The sequence below is a fragment of the Sprattus sprattus genome (genome assembly GCF_963457725.1).
Source record: "Sprattus sprattus genome assembly, chromosome: 19".
Classification (NCBI taxonomy): Eukaryota; Metazoa; Chordata; class Actinopteri; order Clupeiformes; family Clupeidae; genus Sprattus; species Sprattus sprattus.
The window spans coordinates 5,317,893-5,336,276 of NC_137917.1; the positions used below are offsets into that span (position 1 = coordinate 5,317,893).

General features: G+C 45.7%; 1 protein-coding gene across 1 annotated transcript; it reads left to right on the plus strand.

Annotated features, from left to right (window-relative positions):
* The first annotated feature begins 400 nt into the window (after nucleotides 1-400).
* Nucleotides 401-17,661, plus strand: ptpn23a (protein tyrosine phosphatase, non-receptor type 23, a). Its single transcript, XM_080858461.1, has 25 exons — nucleotides 401-524; nucleotides 1,695-1,769; nucleotides 4,970-5,097; nucleotides 5,438-5,514; nucleotides 5,695-5,744; nucleotides 5,995-6,126; nucleotides 6,547-6,627; nucleotides 6,744-6,875; nucleotides 7,011-7,058; nucleotides 7,155-7,211; nucleotides 7,326-7,384; nucleotides 7,622-7,701; nucleotides 7,994-8,108; nucleotides 8,564-8,629; nucleotides 8,712-8,857; nucleotides 9,060-9,365; nucleotides 9,629-9,783; nucleotides 10,133-10,284; nucleotides 10,836-11,015; nucleotides 11,225-14,243; nucleotides 15,097-15,281; nucleotides 15,385-15,489; nucleotides 15,596-15,734; nucleotides 16,036-16,149; nucleotides 16,440-17,661. The coding sequence occupies exons 1-25, from the start codon at nucleotides 441-443 to the stop codon at nucleotides 17,058-17,060; spliced, it is 6,306 nt and encodes a 2,101-aa protein (XP_080714587.1). The 5' UTR covers nucleotides 401-440; the 3' UTR covers nucleotides 17,061-17,661.
* The last annotated feature ends 723 nt before the right edge of the window (nucleotides 17,662-18,384 follow it).

The following is an 18,384-nucleotide window of genomic DNA, read 5'->3' on the forward strand; positions in this document are numbered from 1 at the left end:
ATCAGGTAGTGCAATATTACTATAGTGCAAACAGTAGAAAACTGTAACATGTAAATTCAAATGTAAATGTGATTTGAGAGGACAAGGTAGAATTCACAACTAGGGCAACACACAGGGCTTACAATGATATACTTCTCCACCCTGACGCACATTTAAAATCTTTGAAATCACCTGTGTAAATTCTCAATGTGAATGAAACTATCAGTCTCACGATTGTAAAACACCACATTTCCCACAATCCTCTAAAGGGACGTTTCCAATGACGTAATCTCCTAAACATTCTTCGCTTCCTGTTGGGTGTAAATGGGGACATGACACAGTCGTGTGTGGCATAAAATTAAAAATATATATTTTCTGGGTCGTTCTTGTTTTTACTGGGACCGAAACACCATTGGATTCGAGGATATTGACGCCTTGGCCCGGCAGGGTGGCTGGCTGCTATGGAGGCGGTACCACGAATGCCGATGATATGGCTGGATTTAAAAGAAGCTGGGGAGTTCCAGTTTAGCATGTCTGTGAAGCAGGTAACGTTAAGAGGAGGAGGAGGATGAGTTAAACAACATGATAAAACAAATGATGGATTTTACTTTGTAGAGCAAATTGAAGGAAAGAACTGTCAGGCAGAAAAATAAAGCAACTAGGTATGTTTTATAGCTAAACCAGCTTGCAGAGTTCTCAGTTCCTAATCAATGATTGCTAACTTGCCCTGTCAACTGCTAACAGCGAATGTTAATTGCGCTGTCACAGCTAATCTTCTAACAGGCAGTCTGTATGCCTAGCTCAAACCTACCAGACAGTTTCAGTGGAAAAGTAGGTTAGCTAGCTATGACCTAGTAGGCTACCTGAAGTCCCGGGAAAACGTGTATCACGTACGTATATTGTTTTCTGCAACACACACATGGTTGATAACTCACTGCCACAGCTTGACAACACTCACAAACATTGTTTGGCGGGGATCGAATCATGTATTCAGTGCTGTATTGAGAAAACCCAAATACCTTTTGGGACACTTGGTTACAGTAGTTTACTAAATCAAATCTTACTGTGTGTGTGACCTTGTTTTAGGAGTAGGTTACAGTGATTTTCTGATGATGGCAGGCTACAATCATTGGTCCTGACCTGTAGACTGACTCTGTCATGAGTGAAGGAAATAAATCAGACAGGGTGTTTCCGTCGGGAATATTTGTCTTACGTAATGTCAAATGACCCACTTCCCACCTTTGGCTCCACCTTTCCAGATAAAGTAGGACCTTTTGGCTAGGTGCTTTCGAGGGCTTCGCTGCAAATGTTCATTTCATAACTTTTCCACTCCCTACACAATACAAATGCAAGATTATTTGATGGGAAATTACGTCTGAATCATGCGTGCAAAAATTAAATTGTCAGACTGAAATTGGTTGTTCCGGCTCCTGGCCAGGTAGCTTGAATGATTCTGTTGTTCCTGGGAAGCCCACATCTTAATCTTAATCTTGTGCTAGTGCAAGCAGAGGCTTTCTTTCTCTGCCTGGTTGGATAGTCTAGCAGTAGTCTGAATAAATCTGACTTGTATATATATATGTAGGCCTAAATATTACTAATACCATAAAGTTTACAAAATAGCCTGTACTCCCCAGGGCCTTGTCTTGACCAATTTGAAATGAATGAATTAAAACAGTTATGTCTGTGTGGTAAGGCATCTCTCCTCTCCTCTGTAGTTCATTTTGAAGAACTATGGAGAGGATCCAGACAGCTACAATGAGCAGCTGAAGAAACTGGAGCAACTGCGGCAGGTATGTCCTTTCACGAAAAAAGAATATGGCAACAGAGGGACATGTTTTTCTCATCAGAATGGCATGGAGTCATCATACATTGGATAGCTACAAGCAGTGTTGGGAAAGCTCCTTCGACAGCTTCACAGTAGAAGAAGTTGAACTACAACAAAGCTACCCTAGGGAGAATTCTAGTTTGGTTAACTAAAGCTACTTAGTAGGAAGAAGGAAGTTCTAATTACTTTGTAAAAAAAAGCAGGTTTATCCATATTGACGTTGTCACTGTGTGAGCACTGAGCAACGCCCACCCTTGTGCACATGCACTACACAAAGGTCAAGTGTGTGGTGGTGGCTGCCTGGCTGCCTGAATACATTGCCTGGTTATGCCTTCACAGGGATCAGGATAAAAGACAAAAGGGGTGCGGCTAGTCCAAGGGGGTTCAATCACAGTAGAGAAGCAAGGATAACATGTAAAAAAGTCTTTCCTTTCCTTTTATGGCCAAAAATAGTTTGTAGTTTCAGTAGTTAACTACACAAAAATGCTAAAACAGTAACTACGTCTTAGTCACTATGCAAATATGAATGTAGTTGAACTACCAGCAGGCTACTGCAAAATTTAGTGAAACAACCAGTTCAATTTCATGTAGCTCACTACTCCCCAACAATAGCTATAGATAGTCAAGATTATTTGAAAAAGAGGACCGTTTTTGGTACTTTGCTTAATGTAAAGGTAAGTGTATATTATTAGGCAAGGGGGAACAGTTTTGTTAGAATGATCCATAAACATAAAACCAATGTCTTAAATACAAGCTTATTAGGCCTAGGGTAAACGTATCTATTAAGCCCACGTACCATATAAGCCCACTTGTGACTTCTGACTCAAATAAAAAAAAAACTACATCACCATTTTTGCTGGTTCATGGTTCTTCCAATGAAGCTGCTTGTTACATAAACTATACTTTTTATTTGAAGCCAATCAGATTTGTCGATCTTGAGTTATCTAAGCACATGTGCGACATGTGCCTGCTGCTCCCAGGAGAAGACACAAAAAAACTTTTGATGCTATGAAAAAAGAACATTTCTGACGTATTTCTGCTCCTTCTTTTGGTCAGCACTCATTTGTTATCAAAAATGAAGAGATTAGTGCTTTAAATAAAACATATGTTAGAATTTTACTAGAATTAGACATATAGCCGCGGAAAAAATTAAGAGACCACTTCAAAATTATCAGTTTCTCTGGTTTTACTATTTATTGGTATGTGTTAAAGTAAAATGTACATTTTAGTTTTATTCTATAACCTACTGGCAACATTCCTACCAAATTTTAAATAAAAATATTGTCATTTAGATCATTTATTTGCAGAAAAATGACAATTGGTCAAATTAGCAAAAAAGATGCAGTGTCTTCAGATCTCGAATAATGCAAAGAAAACAAGCTCATATTCATTTTTAAACTACACAATACTAATGCTTTGACTTAGGAAGAGTTCAGAAATCAATATTTGGTGGAATAACCTTGATTTAAAATCACAACTTTCATGTGTCTTGGCATGCTCTCCACCAGTCTTTCACATTGCCGTTGGGTGACTTTATGCTACTCCTGGCGCAAGAATTCAAGCAGCTCGGCTTCTTTTCATGGCTTGTGACCATCCATCTTCCTCTTGATCACATTTCAGAGTTTTTTTTATGGGATTCAGGTCTCGAAATTGGGCTGGCCATGACAGGGTCCTGATCTGGTGATACTCCATCCACACCTTTACTGGCCTGGCTGTGTGGCATGGAGCATTGCTCTGCTGGAAAAAACACTTCTCAGAGTTGGGGAACATTGTCAGAGCAAAAGGAAGCAAGTTTTTCTTCCGGGACAACGTTGTACTTTGCCTGGCTGAGGTTTGTAAAAGACCATAAGGATTGAACCAAAGCGGACTGGAGAGTCTCCTAGTTCGTCTTCTCTGATGAGTCCAATTTTCAGCTTTGCCCAACACATGGTCGTCTGATGGTTAGACGGAGACCTGGAGAGGCCTACAAGCCACAGAGTCTTGCACCTACTGTGAAATTGGACTCATCAGAGAAGACGAACTAGGAGACCCTCCAGTCGGCTTTGGTTCAATCCTTATGGTCTTTTACAAACCTCAGCCAGGCAAAGTACAACGTTGTCCCGGAAGAAAAACTTGCTTCCTTTTGCTCTGACAATGTTCCCCAACTCTGAGAAGTGTTCCCCAACTTATGATAAGTGACTTTTAACCAGATATTCACTGATGTTCCCTTTATGCCCACTTGGCTGTGTTTCAATGGAGATGTTCTCCCATTAAGCTCATTTGGCTGTGTTGCAATGGAGATTTTTGACTTTTGAACCATTTTCTTGCCTAACTTTGACCTCACCTAATTACTATAATTGACTCATTTATTAACCTTAGAATATAACTATTGAACCAGGAAACTGTCTTTCTTTCAGTCATTAGGTCTTCAGATATCTAGATAAAAACAACTGCACTTTCAACCAGCTGTCTGGACCAGACATTTGGGCCAGTTGTCAATGCCAACAGTACAATGTAGGATAGAGATACAGACAAAATGGCAACACATATTGAAAGATGAAGTATTGAAGATACATTTCCATTCTAATTTTGATTTTGTTCATGAAGAGTTTTTTGGCTACATTCCCAAGAAGACATTTTGTAAGTTTAGCTTTTTCTGTGTTGAAAAGGCTGATCACGCATAATCACACCTATTTCAAATGCCATTTGCAGGCCAGAGGAAAGGAGTAGAGACAAAATGAAAATAGCTATTAAGAGCTAAGAGACTACATATTTCAATATAACAAGTTTGGATTGTTAGTACTTTTTAATATATATTTGTATTTATCAACAAATCATGAAGTGGGCTTATTTGGAACACCCATGGGCTTAAAGGGTACATAAAGTACCCATTAAGCCCATGCCAGACTTTTGACATATTTTGACAAATGAAACAATATAAACATTGAAAATTGGTATAAATTAATTATTGACAGTTCAAATGAGACATTAGACTATCATTTTAACTAAAATGTTCAAACTTAAATTTGGGTGGTATATATTATTAATGTCCGAAAAGCAGATTGGGTGGGCTTAATTGGTACGTTTACCCTAATTAGCATTATATAACCCAACTCTGCCTTATCTGCCTTATCTTTGCACCGAGTGTGGAAACTTTTTCATACCCAGCATGTGTGTGTTTGGTAGGGAGCTGTGAACGTGACCCGAGATTTTGAGGGATGCAGCATACTGCGGAAATACTTTGGGCAGCTTCATTACTTGCAGAGTCGCGTGCCCATGGGACCGGGGCAGGAGGCAGCCGTGCCCATCTCTTGGTGAGTGGCACAGTGCCCATCATATAGTCCCAAACTTGGGCTTTGTGAGTGATTTTGATGTGACTTGAGGCTGTTTAAAGTTCCCAGGGTTAAATCGGATTAGTTGGAAATTTGTGTAAATTAATTTATTTGGCTGTTTTGTTATTTGAAAAGCATGATGCCCTGCCTTGGAATTTGTATTAAAATGTAATAGTGGCACTTTTTTTGAAAGCAGTGTAAGATGGGTGAATTCCTCTTACATATAGCTTGGTTTAACCTCAATCTCAGAAATATTTTCAGTTCCTGCACCTGAATCTTTGACCCTTACACACTGCCATTTTCTTTCCCTCCTTATTCACAGGACTGAGATTTTCTCTGGAAAGACAGTCGCCCATGATGACATTAGCTATGAACAAGCCTGTATCCTCTATAACTTGGGTGAGTACCACTGTGCATCACAAGCCCAATCCCCTAGACAGAGCGCATTATGAGAGTACAATAGCCTCTGTGTAGAACTGGATTCATCAGCATATGGGTCCACTGTGTGACTGTTGACTGTCTTCAACCAGACTAGTCCCAGGCCACTCATTTCCTGATGTTAAATGTGTGTTGTTTTAGGAGCGCTGCACTCCATGTTGGGAGCCATGGACAACAGGGTGTCTGAGGAGGTGTGTGGAAGCCTGGGGCTCAAAACAGGCAATCTTGATCTGATTTCCAGTGAACTGTGTCTCTCTGCATAATTATCTGTGCATGTAGCTTCATGGTCGTAAACGTGGGTCCCATCTAGCTTGACGTTGCTGTGTCCTGCCATTGTTTATTCTTCTCATTTTTTTTTTCATCACTTTAATCCTCTATCATCCTCTCATCCATTTTAATAATTTCCATGTTCTTCTTTCCATCTCCTCTTCTCCCATCCAGGGTATGAAGGTGTCCTGCACACACTTCCAGTGTTCTGCTGGGGCCTTCTCCTACCTCAGGGATCACTTCAGCCACAACTTCAGTGTGGATATGAGCCACCAGATCCTCAACCTCAACATCAATCTCATGCTGGTAAACACTACAGCCCCACTCACTTCAAACATACTGTACATTTCACATCAAGCATTAAATACCAATTTGAAACTTGGGTAAACCTTTTGTCTTCCTGGACTTTTAAAGTGTGCACACACTCATATTTGACACAAACGCGCATACACTGCTCTAATAATATTAAAAATAATAATAATAATAATTCATTTAATTTATAGGGCACTCTACATTCAGGTGAATCTCAGAGTCCCACAGTACATAGTAAGAACATAGTTAAAACAAACTAATAATAATAATATATAATAAAATACATTTAAAAAGTAAGAAACGCCTTTCTGAATAATGCCATTGTGTCTTACCCACTTCTAGAGGCATGCTCCCGGGTCTGTTTAATTTGTAACCTGCTCTGGTATCACTCTCTTGCCTCTGTCTTTGTTTCAGGGTCAGGCCCAAGAATGTCTCCTGGAAAAATCCATGCTGGATAATAGGAAAAGCTTCCTTGTGGCTAGAATCAGTGCCCAGGTACTTAATTACTTGAATCAGCTGTAGCACTAGAATGGCCTTAATCAACCATTTCACTTTGCCACATGTTTCATTCATGTTTTTTCTCTGAAAATGTGTAAATTATGGTGTGTTAGGTAGTGGACTATTACAAGGAGGCATGCCGAGCATTGGAGAACTCTGAAACAGCTTCCATGTTGGGAAAGATCCAGAAAGACTGGAAGAAGTTGGTGCAGATGAAGATCTACTACTTTGCCTCTATTGCTCATGTGAGTTCCTTGAGAGAAACAGAAGAGACATAGGAGACCTATCCCAGAGGGCTCTATTCAGCTGGCCTGTTATTCTCTTGTCCTGACTGATTCTTGAATGACTTGTATGTTCCCCCCTCCTTTCTCTGTCCGCAGCTGCATATGGGGAAACAGGCAGAGGAGCAGCAGAAGTATGGAGAGCGGGTAGGCAATGACCAAACACGTCATACTTCTTCACCCTTTTTTATGAAGTAACTATTTCATTCCTTGAACTTGTATTTTTATTCTTTTGTCCAACAGTTGGCTTATTTGCAGAGCTCTCTGGACAAACTCAATGAAGCTTTGAAGTTGGCAAAGGTATCTTCTTTTAGACCATAAGTCAGTTAACATTTATAGTGTAACTGAAATATAATTGGAAATTGTTAATGTAATGTTGTTGTCTCTAAATGGTTCTTTACTTGAATCGACTAGGGTCAGCCAGATAGTGTGCAGGAGGCTCTGAAGTTCACTTTGGATGTCATCGGAGGAAAGTAAGTGTGTGTGTGTGTGTGTGTGTGTGTGTGTGTGTGTGTGTGTGTGTGTGTGTGTGTGTGTGTGTGTGTGTGTGTGTGTAGGTGTGTGTGTAGGTGTGTGTGTAGGTGTGTGTGTGTGTGTGTGTGTGTGTGTGTGTGTGTCTGACATGACCGTGAACACACACTCGCACACACTTTCACTCACTCACGGACGCACCCACCTATTTACAATCTTTCCTTTTTTACCTGTTTTAGGTTTAATTCTGCAAAGAAGGACAACGATTTCATTTACCATGAGACTGTGCCGTCTTTGGAAACACTCCCATCAGTAAAAGGTCAAATACAAAAAAAATGCACAAACACATGTGCTTGTAATAGAGTTATATTAATTAAGGGTGTCAATCTCTAGATTCAGATTATTTCGGTCTTGCTGAGAAAGGCCATTTACTCCAATCGGACATCCCACTACTTCTTGCAAAACTGGCAGATGTTTTTTTAAACGTATTGAGGACAAACCCATTATAGCCCATCTGTCTACAACACAAGCAAACTCAGATCTGATGTTGACCAGGCATCCTCAGTCTTTAGTAAGAATGCTGCATGTCCCCCTCCCGTGGTCTCAAACAGGTGCCCCACTGGTCAAGGCCCTGCCTGTGAATCCCACCGACCCCAGTGTCACCGGTCCTGACATCTTCGGTAAACTGGTGCCAATGGCTGCCCACGAGGCATCCTCGCTCTACAGGTGAGAAGCACACCCATCTGCCGGCTCGTCTTAGGCAGAGCTCTCTCTTCTGCACACAGATTAAACCCACATAAGGCCACTCACCATTCTGTGCTATCAGAGCTCTCTCTTCTGCACACAGATTAAACCCACATAAGGCCACTCACCATTCTGTGCTATCAGAGCTCTCTCTTCTGCACACAGATTAAACCCACATAAGGCCACTCACCATTCTGTGCTATCAGTAAACACAAACAGAGACCCGGTGTAAGATTGCATAGATTTGCATGTTACTCTGAGAATACACATTGATTGTAATAATTTGTTAAATGCACATTTTACTGATCAAATAGATTATTATAGTAATATAACATCAAATGTAAGTCAATGTGTTGAAGTAAATAAACACAGCTTACAATATTGAAGCACAAGTCAGTGTTAACGCGATCTTCTTCCTCCTCTTTCTGTACTTGTAGTGAAGAGAAGGCCAAGCTGCTTCGGGAGGTCATGGCAAAAGTTGATGCCAAAACCGAGACACTAGAGTGAGTATTTGGGGTTTAACTGACTCGGTGTGTTCTTTGCAAATGCCTACGCAAACGTGTCTGTGTCTGTGTGCCTCTCTAGGCAGTACATGGACTCTCTGGGCCTGGACCCAGAGTCCATAGATAACATGGACATGTACAGCAACATCCCTCCGGTGCTCATGGAGAAATGTGCTGCTCTGAGTGTCAGACCAGACACGGTGAAAAGCCTCATTCAGTCCATGCAGGGTGAGACTTCTCTATCTGTTTGGTTTTCTAACCTTTCTTCTCATCTAATGATGCTCAGCGATGACTCTCTGATTAAGGAAAAATCATGCAGAATGTACAGGTCAACAGAAGCAATTCTTTACCCTTTTGGCACTACTCTGCATCTTCTTTCATGATGCACAGCTCTGTACTGACCTCCTCAATCTCTCCTCTCTCCCCCCAGCCCTGTCGGGTGTGTTCACTGATGTGGAGTCGTCCCTGCGAGAGATCCAGGACGTTCTGGACAAGGACGAGGCTGAGGAGCGGAGCTTGCAGGAAGCTGCGGGGAAGCAGGCGGTGCCTCCTCAGCCCCCCAGCCTGGGCGAGCTGCGCCGGGACCAGGAGAAGTACCTGGAGTACCACGAGAAGGCCAGCTTCACCAACACCGAGCTCCACCGCGCCATGAACCTGCACATCAGCCACCTCAGGCTGCTGGGGGGACCGCTGGACAGCCTGAGAGAGGCTCTCCCCAGGCCAGAGCTCAGTGAAGGTGTGTGTGCGTGCGTGTGAGTGCTTTTATGCCGGCCGGCTGCATAAGTTAGTATGAGGGCCAAATCTATACAATGTAGTCTTAATGGTAGTCTTAACAGTCCGATATGTACACTATACACTATGCTATATACGTATGTAAGCATGTTTATGGTTCCTGACTCCTGCGTACTGGTAACAGCGTAAATAATACTGTAAGATCAGTAGACATTCCCACCTGCCAAGTCCATGACACGGGTGTATATACACATGCTCTCAATACAGAGGATGCAGCAGCTCTCCAGTGCATCAAGAGGATTCTGGGAAAAGTGCAGGAGATGCGAGACCAGCGTGGTTCCCTGGAGAAGCAGCTGAGAGACCTGGTCCAGCAGGATGACATCACCTCTGCGCTGGTCACCACAGAGCGCCCGGATATGAAGGTGATGCTTCTGTCCTGGCTCTCGTCTGTTCCTTGCAGTTCATTTGATTCCAGGGGACAGGATTCATTCTATGTCAAATAAGGATATGCAAGCAGATGATGAGGTTGAAAAGACCTGTTACCTTAGCTTGGTAGTCTTGCGTTCCTCTTTTGGTCCTTGCAAATGAATGCAAGTAGATGCAGGCATGCTAGCTAGCTGTCCACTTTCACTCCTGGAATATATGGACATACACATATACATTACTAATACATTTTTACCACTCACAAAATACAAGGTCATAGTTTGCCAACAGTATACCTGTCATTCTTTCATTTGTGTGTCTGAAAAACGCTCTCTCTTTGTGTCTCAGAGGCTGTTTGAGGAGCAGCTGAAGAAGTATGACCAGGTGAAGTTGTACATAGACCAAAACCTGGCTGCTCAAGAGAACATCCTGAAGGCCCTGACTGAGGCCAACGTCCAGTCTGCCACAGCCCGGAAGTCCCTCACTGACACGGAACACAAGTGAGTTCTAGTGGAAAAATGATATTTGTGCTCACCATTTCATTGGCTAAAATCGTCAGTAATTGTCTTTAATGGCTTAATTTGGCTGCCTTAGGCATTAAAGAAGCATTCCGGATCAATTGCTATTTGCTAACAATATGCTATCGGGTAAAAAAAAACTAAATCTCTTTAAATGTGCTGACTTTGACATTATGAAAAACTAGTTACTCAACAACTGTCCTAACACAGTCAAACATCAAGCAAGTGCAACACAAGACAAAGCAAGACGGTAAATAAGCTACTTACTAGTTCGGCAGACAGTAGAAAGCCGGGCGGCATTAGGCAATCTTACATTTAGCAGTTATACGCCTATGGACCCTGGTATAGCACGGAGGCGATTCTCCACATTAAAAGTCATTGTAGTGCCCCAATTTTTTTCAAGCTGTTATTTTAAGGTAAAACTGCTTATCCCAACCCTAATCCTGAAGTATAATTGTTACATACTGTTACTTTAAGAAGAAGAAGACGATCCTCAAAGAATAGTCTGAATTCATTCTGTCCTTCCCTTGCAGATGGAACAGCACAGTGCAGACACTGGTGGCGTCATATGAGGCTTATGAGGACCTGATGAAGAAGTCCCAAGAGGGGAAGGAGTTTTATGAGGACCTGGAGGGCAAGGCCTCCCGGCTGCTGGAGAAGGCCAAGGCTGTGTGCCAGGCCAGGGAGGAGGAGAGGCAAACTATTCTGGAGAGGTGAGGAGGAGAAGATAATCCATTATTACCATTATAACAAACCATTATTAGTTTAACTGAAATGGAAACTCACAATTGTACTGCCCTAAAATGTATATTCCGCTGTTGTTTTTACTGTAGTCAAAGTACTAACCCATATATTTGGAAATGTTATTTTATCCTTCTTTTCTTCTTTCCTCTTTTCTTCTCAAACTATTTCAACTCCTCAGAGAGCTCCAGAAGAAGGCCCCACCAAGACCCACAGCTCCTAAGCCTCCACCTCAAAAGAAGGCCTCAGACATTGACCCTAATAGCATTGAGGACCCTGAGCTGGCACAGCTGACGGCTGCCATTCTGGCCTTGGGAGGAGATCTTCCAGAGGAGCTGCGGAGTATTCCACCTGAATACGCCCTGCCCCCCTCGGCTTACCCCCCTGTCCCAGCATCTGCCCCCAGCTCCTCCGTGCAGTGGCATGGTGCGGCCCCAGCAGGGTTGTACGCACCCATGCGCTTCCCTCCCAATCTGCCCCCTCCTGAGCTCCTGGCCCGCATCTCTCGCCACCCCGCCCCTGGCTTCCCTCAGAGTATGCCCCCGGGTCCCCTTCCCCACCAGCTTCCCCAGTTTCCTGCACCACATGCTCCAACCTACACTCCCCAACCCACACAGGCCCAGACAGGGCCACCTGTGGCCCCAGCCCCAGCTCCAGTCAGGCCATCCACCACTACGGTGGATAGTATCCAAACTCCCATTCCAAGCTACCCATCTACTCCAGGTCCCCCAGTGCCACAGGCACCAACTCTGCACCAGCCAGTGCCAGTGTCCGCTGGGTATGTAGCGCCCCCACAGATGAGCCCCTACCCTCAGTACATGCAGCATGGTATGCCCCCTCAGCAGCAGCATCCCCAGCAGCAGCAGCATCCCCAGCAGCAGCAGCATCCCCAGCAGCAGCAGCATCCTCAGCAGCAGCAGCATCCTCAGCAGCAGCATCCCCAGCAGCAGCATCCCCAGCAGCAGCATCCCCAGCAGCAACAGCACCCCCAGCAACAGCAGCACCCCCAGCAACAGCAGCACCCCCAGCAACAGCAGCACCCCCAGCAACAGCAGCACCCCCAGCAACAGCAGCACCCCGAGCAACTGCATCCCCAGCAACAGCATCCCCAGCAACAGCATCCCCAGCAACAGCATCCCCAGCAACAGCATCCCCAGCAACAGCATCCCCAGCAACAGCATCCCCAGCAACAGCATCCCCAGCAACAGCACCCCCAGCAACAGCACCCCCAGCAACAGCACCCCCAGCAACAGCACCCCCAGCAACAGCATCCCCAGCAACAGCATCCCCATCACCCCCAGCAGCAGCATCCCCATCACCCCCAGCAGCAGCATCCCCAGCAACAGCACCCCCAGCAGCAGCATCCCCAGCAGCACTTTCCCCAGGCCCATACCCCTGCTTCTGGCCCTGGCCAACAGCCACCCCACTACCAGCCAGTCCCTGCACAGCAGCCAGGGCCCGAGATGCCACCACAACCTCAAGTCCAGTACCAACACTACATGCCCCAGCAAAGGCAACCTGGGCCTCCAAACTTCCCACAGAATCAGATACCCCCTCACGGTCCCCATCCACAGGTGCCTCCCACGTCACAGCCAATTCCTCCATGCTCCATGCCATATTTACCCCATGTGAGACAGCAAATGCCCCCGGCTTCCCAGCCATACATACCTACTGTAAACCCACAAATGCAGCCCTCTCAGCATCCTCAAATGCCCTTGCCCTCTCAACAGATGCAGCTGGGGCCTCATATGCAGATGCCACCGGGATCCCAGCCAAGAATGCCACCCTCTAATCCACAAATGCCATCCCCTGCATGTCATTCACAAATGCTCCCAGTATCAAAGCAGGTGTCGCCTCCATCTCACCCCCAAATGCCACCTGGCTCCCAGCAGCCACCCCACCCTCATCCTGCTCAGGTGCAACCTCAGCCCTTTCACCTCCCCACATTCCAGCAGTCACACCTGCCAAGGGGTCCTCAGGTCCAAATGCCCCCAACCTCAATGCCCTCCCAGCCTCCCATGCACCCCAGTGCTCTGCCACCTCAGCGCCACCCTCATCCCCAGGCTGTGCCACAGACCCATCCTCAGATGCCCCTCAACATGACACAGCAGCCCATGCATATGCCCCACCAGCCTCTGCCACCCCACACAGGCCCTATTGGGTACCCCGGAGCTGCTTATATGATCCGGCAACAGGGACCTTCGGTTGCCCCCCAACAGCCTCAGCCTATGACTCCACAGCCTATGACTCCACAGCCTCTAGCTCCCCAGCAGATGCCTCAGGCTCCTCCCGCATCTTATGCTCCCTCTCATGGTGGAAGTGTGCCACCTGGACCTGTGCAACTCCCAGGTGCAGTGGGCTCTGGCCCAGCACCTCAGAACATGATCCAACCGTCGACTGGGGCAGTAGTCGCCCAAACGCCCAATGTCCTCCCCTCCCCAGCCCCCTCTCCGTCGCCTTCACCCAGCCCCTCGTCTTTGGGCTTGAACCCACAGCGCCCCTCCCCTTCCCTCACTCCTGTTGGCGTAAGTCCACTGCCTCAGGCTCCCTCTTCCTCTTCCACCTCCTCTTCTTCCTCCTCCTCTGGCCCTGCCTCAGACTCCCTGTTCCAGCGACAAAACTCCAGCACTGACGACCTGCTGTCCTCCAGCCCTGAGAGCCAGCACGGGGTCACCAAAGACACAGCCAACGTCCTTCTGCCCACCAAAGCCGACCCCGAAGAGGACGGCCAGAGGCGGAAGAAGACTGAGGGCGTTCGACTCATTGAGGGGGACCCATACCAGGCTCCGGTGCAGGTTTCACGACTCCTTGCAGAGCTGGAGCGTTACAAAGCCACAGTGCAATCCCTAGAGCACCCGACTGGGAAAGGGGGTCTATCCGAGTTGGATGCCCGATGGAAGGACCTTCAAGACCAGCAGGAGAAGGATTCCAGGCAGCTCTCCATCGCCATCGCACGCTGCTACACCATGAAGAACCGACACCAAGATGTCATGCCTTACGACCGAAACCGTGTGGTCCTGCGCTCAGGCAAGGATGACTACATCAACGCTAGTTTCATTGAGGACCTGTCCCCATACTGCCCTCGGCTCATCGCCACACAGGCACCGCTCACAGGAACAGCCGCTGACTTCTGGCTCATGGTGTACGAGCAGAAGGTGGCGGTGGTGGTCATGCTTGTATCTGAGCATGAACTTGAGAAGGTAGGGATACTAGTTATGCCACTCATGTACTCCCTAGCATTATGATTAAACAAGTATGATTTACTTCAGTTTGAATTTAAGATTATGTTTCATATCTCCTGACCGATAATCGTTTGTCCATGCAGCCTGGTGACTTTCTCAGAGCTACAAATGACTTCATCCTCTATGGGCTGTTCTTCGACTAGCTGTCCTTGGATAATATAGCTTGACAATCTATGTGTTTAGTAGACCCTATCCAACCTGGAGCTTGCTTAGTTACAGGCAAGAGGACAGTTTGAGTATAAGCCCTAGCTCAGTGACAGGCGTCATACAGTTCCAAGCACAAACACAGAAGCCTTGCCTTAAGCCCAGCTCGGTAAAAAGCTTGATACAGTCAACCGGTGCTCGGTGACAGACTATTACAACACAAACACGGATTCCTCTCCCCTTGGGATCACTACATGGATCCACTGTCCTGTCCAATAGAGTCAGTGCTTGCTTTCCAACCGTCACTGTTTGAGACCAGGAAGTCTCCATCCACACTTAAGGCATACGTGGCTGCGTCTGTAGTCATCGTGCCCTAATTGACGGCTCCTCTCTTGATTTACATTGCTTACTGGTCTTATTTGTTTAAGAGGGCTAGGCATCATCTACTAGAAATAGACTGTCCTGGCGTTCAGGAGATACGAAACATAACGCTGGTTACTAACGTAACTGTGGTTATGTGAGTAGTGAAAGTATGAAAATTTGATTATTCCTTTGTTTTCACTGCTTATTTGCAACTAAATTGATGGATTTTTATAAGTGTTCTAGACAATTTGTAAAGGAGATTGATTTCATCCATATCGTTCCTTCTTTCTTTTGTCATCTGCAGCAAAAGGTGCCATGTTATTTCCCCTCCGAGCGAGGTCAGCAGGTCTCTCAGGGACCAATCACACTCACCCTTACCACCCAGAAGACCACACCCACACACATAGAGCGTATGATCAGCCTGCAGTACCGCGACCAGAGCCTCAAGCGCACCGTCATCCACCTGCAGTTCAACTCCTGGCCTGAACTGTGAGGCACTCCACCAAACTCAAACTTAAACATACACAAAGACATACACACACACACAAAGTTACCTTCTTATCACCATCTCTCTTCCTTTCATTCCTTCCAGCGGGCTGCCTGACAGCAAGAGTAACGTAATACGCTTCATCCAAGAGGTTCATGGTCACTACTCCTACCAGAGGCCTTTACACACTCCCATTGTGGTGCACTGCAGGTACAGAACGATAAGTCTTTACAACTTACAAACTGAGGATCAAAGAAGATAAAGGATGTTGATAAGCAGGGATTTCACCTCCTTTCACCCTTCTCGTGTTTGTTAGCTCTGGTGTATGCCGCACTGGCGCCCTCTGCCTGTTGTATGCTGCAATGCAAGAAGTCGAGGCTGGAAATGGCATCCCTGACCTGAACCTGATGGTGAGGAAGATGAGGCAGCAAAGAAAGAATATGCTGCAAGAAAAGGTCAGTATATCTCAGATCAGTGGTATCCATTAGCAGGCTGTGAGGGGACCCCAGCTTTTCCTGACAGTCAGTAGATTTGTTTTAGGGGCGGAAATATAGGTTTTTTTGCAATCAAATGTTTTTTGTTTTGTTTTTTTATAACAATGAGTTTATACTGGGAGAGTAAGGTGAAAATATTGTTGAAGGGTTTCTACTGTCAAGAACATTTGTCATTTGCCAACTTTGGGGTCAAAGGCCAAGTTTGATTCATGTTGTAGTTGTTCTTCCTACATGGTCTCTGATTCTGAATCTTTCACCACAGTTGCACCTGAAGTACTGTTATGAGGCCGTCCTGAAGCACGCAGAGCAAGTCCTTCAGCGCCATGGGGGCTCTACTGTCCCATGCAGTAAGACTGTCAACAATGCCACCATTAAGGTACAAACACTGACCTGGGTTTTCCTAAAGTTACTGAGCACTATATTTTAAGACATAACTCTGATGTGCTGTTGAAAAATGTGTGTGGTTTGCCAATATTTTATTCCATTTTATTTTATGAATATTTTGCAATCAAATTTGGAAATATTATTTGTGGCTTGAGAAATCTTTCACTATCTGACATTCAGGTCTGACTGTCTTTTAACAGTAAAAGCTGCAAAGGTATCAATACATTTGCTCCTTGGAAAACCACTGTAATTTCCCTCTCTGTCTCTCTCTTGTCCAACCAGTCTTATTCCAGACAGGAGTCGCAGGACATCGTCCTGGGCGGAGATCTGCCCATCAGCTCCATCCAGGCCACCATTGCCAAGCTCAGCATACGGCCCCCAAGCGCAAGTGACTCGGAGCAGGAGTCCAGCCTGGATCTGTACCCCTCTGCTCCACCTGATCTCCCCCTCCAGGGAGCTCCAGATTGCACAGACGACACGCTACAGGACCCCTTCCCTAGTGACCCCCAGCCATCCTCCTTCAGCCCCCCTCTCTCCATCTCCTCTTCCTCCTCCTCTCCAGCCAAAGCTCAGTCCCCCTCGCCGCCAGCTCACCAAGGCAATGGGTTTGTGGAGCCTTCCCCCGGATCTCCTACGTCCAATCACCATACTGCACCTCCCTTAGATCCTTCAGGAACAGCTTCTCCCCCCACCTCCTCATCTCCCACCACTTCCTCATCTCTGGACCTGCTGGCTTCCATGACTGCAGAGGCCTTCACGCTGGATGCAGCGTGCCGGGGGAAGCCTAGAATCAACAAGCAGAGCTTCCTTCAGCCGCAGGAGGGACAGGGTTTGCAGGGGGCGCCCCAGGGCGATGACCCCCTCAGTAACCTGGATCCTCTCTGGACCCTCAGCAAGACCTGAGAAGTCGAGGGAAGCTCCCGCTCCACCCCTCCTCCCTCTGTTCTACTCCGCTTCCATTTCGTCTCTTTATCCAGTGATCATGCCAGGAATTCCTAGATATTCTATCATCTTGACACCCCGACGTTGTCTGTGCCTGTGGGACCGTGTCACTGTGCGTCTGCTTATTTATATCTGAGGGGTAGGGGGATGATCTCCAAACCGAAGCCCCAGCCCAGTTTTCCCGTGTTCAGCATTCCAGAACTGACTGATTTCTTAGCATGCACATCACAATGCTTGATGCTTTGATGGACTTGAATTCATTCACTGTCTTAACACCAAGAAAGATGGTTGACATGACAAGGCTTAAGGTGAAGTACGCTTGCGAGCAAAGAGTATGTACTTGAAAAGGAGGCCTTCTAATTTATTGGTTTCTGAATTGGCACGTTGTTGCTAGGCATGGTTCCACTTTGCTGCTTATTCTGTGGCTTGTCTGTTGTCAAGATTATTGCACACGTTTAGTGATATAGCAATGTAATGCTGTATCCATGATATTGTATTAACATTAGGGCCAAACTGTAGCTGGAGATAAGACTTGGGAAATCCTAGACTGATTGAAGTACTACTTTTACACTTACTGAATCGGCACTTCTAGATCATAGCTTTCTAATGAGTTGATTCTTTCTTGCCTTTCTTTTAACATTGTGTATATAAATCAATATCTTAATTAAAATCTGAATCCTCAAAAAGTATCTTTTTGTTTGTTGTCCATTGTTCTTTGTGATAATGATATCCTGAAAGATTAATATTATTGCAACAAACCACACACATATATATCTTTCATTTATGTTATTAAAAAATATTTTAATGGCTTCAGAACAAGAAAGGACAGCCAAATTCATCTTGTTATTCAAAATGTATTTGCAGAATAGTTTGCATCAAAGGCCACCAGTAGTAAACAAATGAATATTCCCTATATGGCAGATTAACATTATTTAATAATCAGTGAGTGTACAAAATGAATGGTTGCATGAATGGTTGGCTACTTTCTGAAGGGTGAGTTTGTGAGGTAATTGAGGCAACTGAGACAGGTCAAGGTATCAAAGCCTTTTTATTTGTAAATTAGTACAAAGTCTTCTTCCTGTGTTAAAAATAGTAGAGAGCATAAGTTACATCCGCTAAAGTTCTCCTGCCACTCTAGCAATGGGATGGGGAGGGAGCCAGATCAAGCCTCAGTCACACACAGCAGAAAAATATTTACACCCAGTCTCTCTCTCTCGCTCTCCCTCCCTGTCCCTCTCCTGGGAAACATTCTCCATCAACCGTGATAGGCACTGCAGGCCTGTCT

What these genes read in the sequence shown, in the direction of transcription:
- ptpn23a (XM_080858461.1), top strand. Translation starts at nt 441, where the DNA reads ATGGAGGCGGTACCACGAATGCCGATGATATGGCTGGATTTAAAAGAA. An exon ending in GCAGCCGTGCCCATCTCTTG is followed by an intron (nt 5,098 to 5,437) that starts GTGAGTGGCACA and finishes CCTTATTCACAG; the next exon opens with GACTGAGATTTTCTCTGGAA. An exon ending in CTCACTGACACGGAACACAA is followed by an intron (nt 10,285 to 10,835) that starts GTGAGTTCTAGT and finishes CTTCCCTTGCAG; the next exon opens with ATGGAACAGCACAGTGCAGA.